General features: G+C 39.1%; 1 protein-coding gene across 1 annotated transcript; it reads right to left on the minus strand.

Moving 5' to 3' along the window:
* Nucleotides 1-4,491: 4,491 nt before the first annotated feature.
* Nucleotides 4,492-8,661, minus strand: LOC149138134 (uncharacterized). Its single transcript, XM_089450261.1, has 2 exons — nt 8,236-8,661; nt 4,492-4,624 (listed from the first exon to the last, which is right to left on the minus strand). The coding sequence occupies exons 1-2, from the start codon at nt 8,634-8,636 to the stop codon at nt 4,492-4,494; spliced, it is 534 nt and encodes a 177-aa protein (XP_089306387.1). The 5' UTR covers nt 8,637-8,661.
* Nucleotides 8,662-10,055: the final 1,394 nt, after the last annotated feature.

Below are 10,055 nucleotides of genomic sequence, written 5' to 3' on the forward strand. Positions count from 1 at the left end.
AAAACTCAGTTTGTTTGTGATTTAAGTTCAGAAGAGCAATTTGAATTTTATTTCTAGTTACGAACTTAGAAAATTACAAATCATTTGTTGGGTTTTAAGGAAAACTAACATGGTATCAGAGTTGGCCTTTAATTGAAGACCAAGCATGTTTTTATCTTTAGGAGCAGGTTCTGCAATTCAGAGGGAGCAAGTTCACCAATTCCACTTGGCTGTTAGGGTTTCTAGACAAAGCAAAATGGCAGTATGGCATATCAGAGTTTGCAATTTGAGAATAGGTTGGACGGCGCGTCCAACTTCTGCTCATCGCGTGAGAGAATTAGCGTGGGGTTGGAGGAACAAGGGGTGTAGGAGTTTGTGGATAATGTCCTAGCTACCCCCAATGACCTTCAACAGTTGGCTCAGCATAACAAAAGAGATGCCAAGGCAAGGAGAATTATCTTGGAAGGAGTCCAAGAACACAACATCCCTCACTTGACCGGGAAGAAGTCAACCAAAGTTATGTGGACGACCATTATTGGCCTCTATCAAGGTTCAAGTGAAGCCAAAAAGTTAGTGTTGAAGGATAAACTTAGAACTATCAAAATGACCAATTCAAATTTTGTGATGTCTTATCTCACCAACTTTACCCAAGCTAGGGACAAGCTGGCTGGTGTGGATAAGGCAGTGTGGGTAAGGCAATTCCAGATAGAGACCTGGTGAGTTTTGCCCTGATGGGTTTCACCAAAAGCTTGGGAGACCTTTACAAATGGAATATGTGCCAAAGAGAAGCTTCCAGATTGGGAGCAATTATGGGGTGATTGTGTCCAAGAAGAACTTTGCAAACATGCTCAGTCAAGGTCTCACACCAAGACTGAAGATGAAGAGAACCTTGCCCTAGCCAGCAAAGGAGGCGGGTTGAAGGGCAATATGAACAATGATGGTGGTGAGTCGAGCTCCAAGGGAGAGAGGAAGAAGAAAGATCTCAACAAGATCAAGTGTTTTTCATGCCACTAGTTTGGGCACTATGCTACTAAGTGCCCTAACCGGAAGAAAGGGTCCAAGAAGGACCAAGTAGCAGCCTCTGCAAAGATAGACGAGTTCTCTTCTCATTTTGAGAATGAGTTCTCACTTACTGCTTGCATGGCAAGCTTAGTGACTACCAGTTTATGGTATGTAGACAACGGAACATCCTGTCACATGACAAGGAACAAGTACTACTTTAGCAAGTTGAAAGAGAAGGACATGCAGTTTCATATTGAGATGGGAGATGACAAGAAGTATCAAGCTAAGTGTGTTGGTATAGTTAGATTTGAGAGGGAGTCTGGAAACCCTTTGTTTCTCAAAGATTTCCTTTATGTTTCTGAGCTCAAGAAGAACCTCATTTCAATTTCAGCATTGGAGGATAAGGGGTATGAGGTGACCTTTAGACAGCGTAGGGTGCTTATAAAACCCTCAGCCCCCAAGGTAGCTAAGCAGATTGGAGTCAAAAATAAGAACCTATACAGATTGTAGTTTGAGACGGTCACAGCATTGACTAGTTCAAGGAGCAATGACTAAGGCAAGGAGCTTGGGGAGCTATGGCATATGCGCATGGGGCATCTGCAGCACATTGAAAATTCTCAAGGAGATAGCAACAGGGCTACCACAACGCAACGTGGACCAGCTTGAGGTGTGCAAGAGCTGCACACTTGGCAAGTATGTCAAAACCTCTTTTCCTAGCAGAGATAGCAGGGCCCGGGGCACCTTGGACCTTGTTCATTCAAATGTTTGTGGTCTCTTCTCCTCAGTATCCCTCATGGGGTACAAGTATTATTTCACCTTCATAGATTATCACTCAACAAAGACCTAGATATTCTTCATGAAGGAAAAGGAAGAAGTCTTCTCGAAGTTACAAGAGTTTAAGGCCTTGGTTGAGAACCAGACTAGCAAGAAATTCAAGGCGTTGAGGTCAAACAACGATGGGGAGTACACCTCAAATGACTTCAAGGAGTTTTGTACCAAAGAGTGCATCAAGAGAGACTGACCACCCGATATGACCCTTACCATATCGAGGTGGCAAAGCGCAAGAACGGGGCAATAGTTGGAGCGGCCAAAGCCATGTTACATGACCAAGGGTTACCCACGTTTCTTTCGGTTGAGGCATGCAATACAAAAGTTTTCTTGAGGAATTGGAGCCTACACAGAGTGATTGGGCGGGTTACATCAGAGGACACATTTACAGGCAAGAGACCGAATGTGTCACATTTTCAGATATTTGGCAGCCTAGTGTATTGACATGTACCAAAGGAGAAAAGATCAAAGTTGGAGCCCACAACAGAGAAAGGAATCTTAGTGGGCTACAACGAGACAGCTAACGTGTACAGCGTATACATACCAACACTCAGGAAGACAACCATCAAGAGAGATTTGGAGTTTGGGGAGAAAGAAGGCTTTCAAGAGTCCTTAGAGCAGGCTACAATGCTTGAGGAGGAACAGCAAGTTCCCAAGCAAGAGGCTCAACTGGCACCTCAAACTACAGTTGTACATGTTGATGGGCAGGCCGACCAGCATGAGGACAAGGGGTACAAGCAGTTGGAGGAGAAAGTGGAGACCACTCAGGTTGTAACTCCCAACACATGGAGAAGGAGAGCGAGATGGGTAGACCAATTGATCCAAGAGGTGCGAGAGCAAGTTGGTGCTCCTAGCACATCAGAATTCGACAAAGCAAACAACCATGGAGGTACACAAGGTATATGGCACTTGTGATGGAGTTGTTAGATTCCGAGCATTCCAGCTACCAAGAGGCAACCACTCAACAGGTGTGGAGAGATGCCATGGTGAAGTATGCCACCATCATGATGAATACATTGGAAGTCTTGAAGCCTTGAAGACACCTTGAAGAATTGAAGCAAAGTGAAAGGGTTGGGGCCCTAGAGGATTGGAGCCCTCATACAAGGTTAGAGCCTTGTGGAAAACCATGTCAGAGCCTGAACTGTTGAGAGGATTGGAGTCCTCAAGAAGACCAAGTTGGAGCTTGGCACCGTACAAGTTGGAGCCTGGTTTGTTGAAGATTGGAGTCTTCATCCAGGGTAGGAAACCTGAAGAAATTATAAGCCCTATTGTACAAATTGATTGATGTAAAAAGAGGATTGGAGTCCTCGCCATTTCTTGTTAATAAAATTATTTATTTTGATGTTGTTCATTTTGTGTTATGTTCTTAGGTGATCTTAACTGGTATAAAATAACAATTATGAAAGTAAATATTGATTCACCCCCCCCCCCCGTATTTCCAACATTAACATGTTCCACAAGCCATATTGGTTTAAGTGGACGATAATAAAATACTTTAAAAACAATCACCAATATACTCATAGTACCTTTGTTTAGAGACTAATAGTATTGTATGGGTTTCCACCACCCATCTCTACCATGCATCCTATCTAAACAATTTTATGTCTATAGGTTTATTTTTCTGTCTATAGGTTATTTTTCTTGTAACAATTTTATATAGTAGTTTTTCTCTTTAAAGATATACCACCCTGTCATCTAATCATCTCCTAATGCATCAAAATATAGCAACCCTAGTAAATAATAAACCTAGCATTATAATATAACCTTGACCTAAGTCACATAGCTCAAGTTCATGACCATGGAATGCAAAAAAAATTGATAGTGCAAAACTATCAACCCTATTAACCAACATTCGATAATAACCAATATAGATCCATATTAACTTTGTTATCAAGCACCAAGAGGGATCAAATCCCTTTGATGTGCAAACTTTTTTACAATGGAAAACCTAGGAAAACTTGTTCAAAATTTAAACGCATGCCAAATATCCATAGTGGTAGCTTAAAGTTCAACTTGAAGTTCAGTTGAAATTTGACTTGAAATCTAACTAGGGTTGAAATTTTCAAATTTCAAGATAAAATTCATCAAAAGCTACAACCAAGGCCTTAACCATGTGTCATTTAATAAAGAGACATTTTTCACTCAGTTGTTGATATATATTCTAAAAAATGTCACATTAATAAGGGAGTTTAACATATGTATTGTGTTAATTAGGCTCTATTTATGGCTTAACCTAGTGCTAGATGGTTATGGGAGTGGTTGCTGCCATCCATGAGACTATGGGTGATGTTTTTAAATTGCATACCTCAAAATTAAATATCATGCCCTATTTAGGATTTGCTTACATAGTTTTAAATTTCAATGGTACAAAATTCAGCACTAAAGTCTAAAACTCAGTTGCAGATACCCCTAGCATCTAGTCAATGCTTTAATCAAAATTTACATTTTTTAAATATTGAAGTTTTTGTGTGCTAGCTATGCCAATAACAATACATAAGCATTCACACACATTGAAGAACTTAAAACAATCACCCAGATGTGAGTTTTCTTTAACATAAGCAGAGAAGAAAAAGATAAAGTATCAATTTCAACTGAAAATCTCAAGTGACTATAACCTCCTCGAATATCACATTGACATCAATAGATGATAAAGAAAGAGCAAATGAGAAACTACAAAAGAAACTATAGCAAATCAACACCCACCTCTGATATTAACGCTGATGCAGCCAATCCTTTTGAAATTTCCTTAGCAATATCCATAGGTGAAGTAATCCATCTTTTCCCCTCCTTGACTTGACCATCTGGAAGAGTAATCCTACAAAAACAAGCAAGAAATAATTGAATATATATATAAAAGATCAAACCATAACACCATTTTAAGATTCAGCCCATAAAATTATTTTCAATTACAAAGAATGAACCAGGAAACTTAAGCATTGCATTTGTAAACGGCAAATGTCCTTCCAACTTATATTAGCAAGTTAAACCTTGTCAGTTAAAACAAAAAAATGCCACTTCACCCAAAGACATACCATATCCACCAAGATGTATTTTCCAAATGGTCACCTCAATATGTAACCAATCAAACGAAAATCAATTCAGTGCATGAAAATGCCTACATTAGATTGATATTACTACTCTAAATTTACATTTAGGTACAATCCCCTCTCTCATAGGCACTTGTCGAATTGATGCATCTTGTTGCTACCAATACAATATCTTGTTGCATATCGGTCCTCTTTTGCAACCTCATAAATTGTTGTGTTTTCAAGCATGGACAACTTAACCCGCAATCTTAATCTTTCCTTCTCTTCTTCTGGCCTTTTGAAGATTATCCCAACATAAAGCATCATATGATTTCAGTTTGGCCACCACAATTTTTACTTTCCTGGTATCATCTTCAATGTTTTCTATGTCAAAAGATCTCCCCAATTGTTGTACCCAAACTATAAAAATCTAAGTTCATATCTCGTTTAAATTCTAAAACTCTGCCCCATAGCCAATATGGATGACTCTATCCATTGAGAGTTTTCCATGGTCATTTGCGGACATTAACAAAATTATCTTATCTAACTTTAGTTTCTCCAAGAAACCTTCTATTCCCTGTGCCTCTCCATCCTCACCTTCCCAATAGATTTGGAACCCAATCTGGACCACCTTTGTGGTCATTGTTCTAGGAGTTTATTTGTGCTCCCGCATTAAACTTTAAGTTGCTGGATGATTTTCAGTCTCAGTGACCTACTTTTGTGGTCATTTGTTAGACATTGATAAAATTACCTTATCTTATCTTATCTTATCTGCCCTACTCTTTATTTGGACAAATTTCACTCCTAGTCAGCTTTATATATCTACAGAAGTGATCAGTTAACGCACTGCTCTGCCCTACTGTCCATCTGGCAATGTTGTCCTATGGAATTGAGTCTATAAATCTACCAAAAAAGATTAAACAAGATCTACTGCACAGGAGTCAAAATAACAGAGGAATTAAACACACACAAAAAGACAGGCAGCAGTCCTCTGTTGGAGCATACCCAAAAAAAACCTACAATCACGCAATGTGGTTCCAGAAAAAGCTTCTTGCACTGAAATCCTAACACACACAGTCAAGACTCAAGACACATCTTATTATGTGATATCTGAGCAGTCAGGCTCAGGACACATCCTATTATGAGAAACCTGGGCAGTCCATTAAAATAAGTGATTGAGTAAAAGAGAGGTTACTTCTCTGAACTCCACTTCTAAATCTCTTTTCTTTATTCAGTGATTCTCATACATCATTAGAGAAAATTTTCTTCATTGCTAACACCTATTGGATATTTTTTAAAAACAGAACCATGGGTTCTACAACTGTCCCTAAAATGGCTCAACAAGCAACCACTACTTTCTCTAATTGAGCCTCTAATTAATCTAGATTGTAGGCATGCCCAGGGCCCCTAAAATTTTGCAAAAAGTTTCAGTATATGGGCCTGCCATGTGGCCCATAGTACATGCTCTTACATCAACTTAGCTTAAGTACTAATAACTTGCCACAGGTTCATGCTCTTCTAAAGGGATTGGAGATCACAAAAAATAAAAGCATAACTAAGTTGGAGATGTAGGAGATTTAAACTTGGAAACAAGGACAATGTAAAAGCAATGTATTCCTTCGTGCAGCGATTTAGAAGTGCCTTGAATCAAGTAAATTAACACAAAAAGCACTTTCCTCGGATGGAGTTTACACACACCCCACATAACCTTGATGCAAAATGGGACAGTTAGCAAATTAACAACTTGTTAGAGAAGCAAGATATCACTGTTTATCATCACTTAACAGACCTGGACATTGCACAGTAAATTTCAGTAAATTGTCCTCAATTTCAGCATACTGTAATCTCAGCAAATTGTCCTAAACCTCAACAAACTGGATCATTACAATTCCCACCTTTCCAACATTATTGTCCTCAAGCAAAGAGAAAGCAAAGTGAGAAGGAATATTCAATTATTCCCAAGATGCATCCTCCTTAGGAACCCCTTCCACTTGATAAGGTACTCATTCAACACCCAATGCCTTAAACTGCACTCCTTGGTTGCCAAGAATCTTCCAGGTTCTAACATGATCTTTCCTTCTATCCAATGATGGTAGTTCTCCAAAGACCATTGTCCCCCACAAACTTATTCAAGCAAGAAACATGGAAAACATTACGAATTCTACTCCTCGGAGGCAGCTCAAGAGCATAACAAGTAAAAAAACCACTCCAATATGAATGATCACCCTGCATGGTCCAAAAAATACGGCTTAAGTTTGCCTGCCCCTCTCATTGTCGCTGTCACTTGGTTATATGACTGTCATCTAAGTAAAACCAGGTCATCAACCTGAAATTCCCACTCAGAACAGTGATTGTTTGTCTGCATGCATCTTCTGTGTAGCCTCTGCCAACCTCGAGTTATCCTTATACCCACATGTTATTCTTCTTTTTTCAACATTACAATCCCTAATTGCAGACAACGTTGCATCCTCCAATCTGCAATCAGTTAGTGCAGGTGCACCCTAACCATAAGGTAAACTTACTGTAAAGGGAGGCATACCAGTGGAAAGGTGATTATTGCAATTAATTTACTCAATTTTAGCTATATTAACTTGAGTTAGTTCGAAGTTCTCTTTAAAGTTACTTTAATTTTGTCTGAAAACAAGTCTGGGTACTTGAGCATCAAAATCAGACTAGGGATCATTTGAATAGGTGTTACTTTTTCCGCTTTTGATAGAGTAGCAACAGGAGCTGCTACTGGAACTGGATGTACTTTGTGGCCCCATTGACCGACTTAGTGTGATCATTTGTTGGACATCAATAAAATTATCTTATTTATTATGTCACTGTAAAATTATTAAGGACAATACACAATACTCAGTTAATTTACAATACGTAAAAATAACAACTACTCGACAGGTATTCAGCACAATTTAGCTTGATTTGTCCATGGAACCTCGTAAATGGTATCCATGCAAATGCGCAAAGAAATCAAACAAAAATAATTTTGTGCAAAATGGCTGTACATTAAAGTGTGCGAGATCATCATTTATATGATTTTTTCGCAGCTGTGCATTGCATTGAGTTAATAATAACTTGACGTCCTCTGGTTCTCCGTCCTTGCAACGGGGAAATTTAACATTTAACAGAAAACGAAAGTTTTTGAAAGCTTGCCTTCGGCAAAATGCTTCCGCCTGTCAAGGACTTGAAAGTTCCTGAGATATTTCACTCAATCTGAAAATTTTGAAAGTAATTTCAGCACAAGGCTGGAGCGATCGAGGACTTTAACGCTTTCCGAAATTTTTAAGAGAAAATGAAAGCATTTAAGGGCTCACAATTAGCGCAAGGTTCAAGCTTTCGAAGTTCAAGCGTCGGAGAAATGTAATGACTGTCGACATAAATAAAAATTAATAATACTAACCTTATAGGTTCTCCTCCGATCTGTAGACGGTGAAGCTGTTGCTCTGCCTGAATTCGCTCGAACATTTGTATGCGCTTTGGGATGACGACTTGCAGGTAGGCATTGCCTTTCAAGGCTAGCTGGGGCGATACGGGAGAAGCAGCGCCGTCGTCGCCCATGTTTTCCCTCTGTATGCTGCCAAAGCAAAAGCGTATTTGACGTTCCGCAGGGTTCGAAGCGTATTTGACACTGTGCACGGGTTTTCGCTTACATAGAAATGAAGATTTCAGCTGCGTTGCTGCGGTTTTATCGTTGATACGTGGACTGGGGGGTATGAGTCCGCTTTGGAGAAGCCAGGTCCAGTGCTTGGGCGCCAAGCCAACCCTAATAGGCTGCTTTGCATGAACGCGGACGCTAAACATGGTTTCGGGTTCGATCCCCTTGCCATGTAGACTTGTATAGCATTACATTTGTATTTCTAACTTATTATTAAGTTTAAGATAAAGTTAATTAGTGAGGTTGGTCTACTTTGCTTTCAATTTGCCCACAAAGGCACTACGGGTTTATTTTAAAAATAGAGATGGCTATGTAGGGTGTTACATTGATTGATTTGGACCGGAAAGGAAATTTAATTTGGACATAGAAAGGAGGGGAGGGGAGGGGGAGGGGAGGGGAAAGCATTATGGGAGGAAAATTTAATGTTCTCGGTAATCATTATCAAAGGGCGAGATTCTTTTAACACAAGAAAAGTGTACTATCTTTACGACAATGTTAGAGAGATTAATTCAGAAGGAGAAAAATGGTTTCGAAAGCTTCAACAGTGATGAGTTAACAAATATAATTCAAAGTGCACTTGAGAAGTGCAAAAGAGCAAAAAATAGGAAATCGAAATCAAATTGTTTTCATGTAAATACTTGTTTTGATGAGGAATGCAAAATGGCAAGGAGAACCTTGAAAAAGGCAAGCAAGGAGAAGATGAATGTAAAGTTATATAAACAGATACTAAAAAGGAAAAAAGATGAGTTCATGCAAACAAAGCGAGAAGAGTTAATATATCTAAGCAAGAATAACCCAAAGCTTTTCTAGCAGGAACTTCAACCAAGGAAGAAGCAAATAGAAAATAATATTATAGTCAATCAATGGTTTGAATATGCAAGACAACTCTATCAGAAAGAATCAAAGGTGGAGCCTCCCCCCAAGATCAACACAACTACAAAGCTCTTCACGTTTTAGGAGGTGGGATTGGAATTAAGAAGCTAAAAACAGGAAAGGCGGAGGACTTGATCGATCTTCAAGCAGAGTATCTAAAATGGGGAATGAACACTCTTGCACCGCACATCATGGAAATATTCAACAACATCATTCAGTAAGGATTCCCAAGAGACTGGACAACTAGCCTAGCAATACCCCTTTTTAAAAGTGGAGACATTAATAATCCTTCCAATTATAGAACCATTATGATCAATCCTTTGTTTGCAAAGCTTTTCGACAGCATGGTAGAAAATAGAATCAATAAGTGGGCAGAAGTAAAAGAAAAGAGGGCAAGAGGACAAGCGGGTTTTAGGCCAAAGCATTCTACAGTGGATCATGGTATCACGTTGAGACACATTGTTGAAAAGGTTTGGGAGGACAAAGAAGAAGTATTATGTTGCTTTGTTTACTTCAAAAAGGCATTTGACACAATCCCTAGAGATAAGTTGTGGCGTAGAATGGAAAAACTTGAAATTCCTTTGCATTATAGAATCATTGTCCATAGATTTTATGAAGACATGAAAGTCAATACTAGCAAGACCAAAATAATGATTTTCTCTAATAAAAGGAAGCAGAGCCAACGTACGTTC

Source organism: Pinus tabuliformis, chromosome X, assembly GCF_031772625.1.
Source record: "Pinus tabuliformis cultivar Carrire ecotype Pingquan chromosome X, CPIR1, whole genome shotgun sequence".
Lineage (NCBI taxonomy): Eukaryota > Viridiplantae > Streptophyta > Pinopsida > Pinales > Pinaceae > Pinus > Pinus tabuliformis.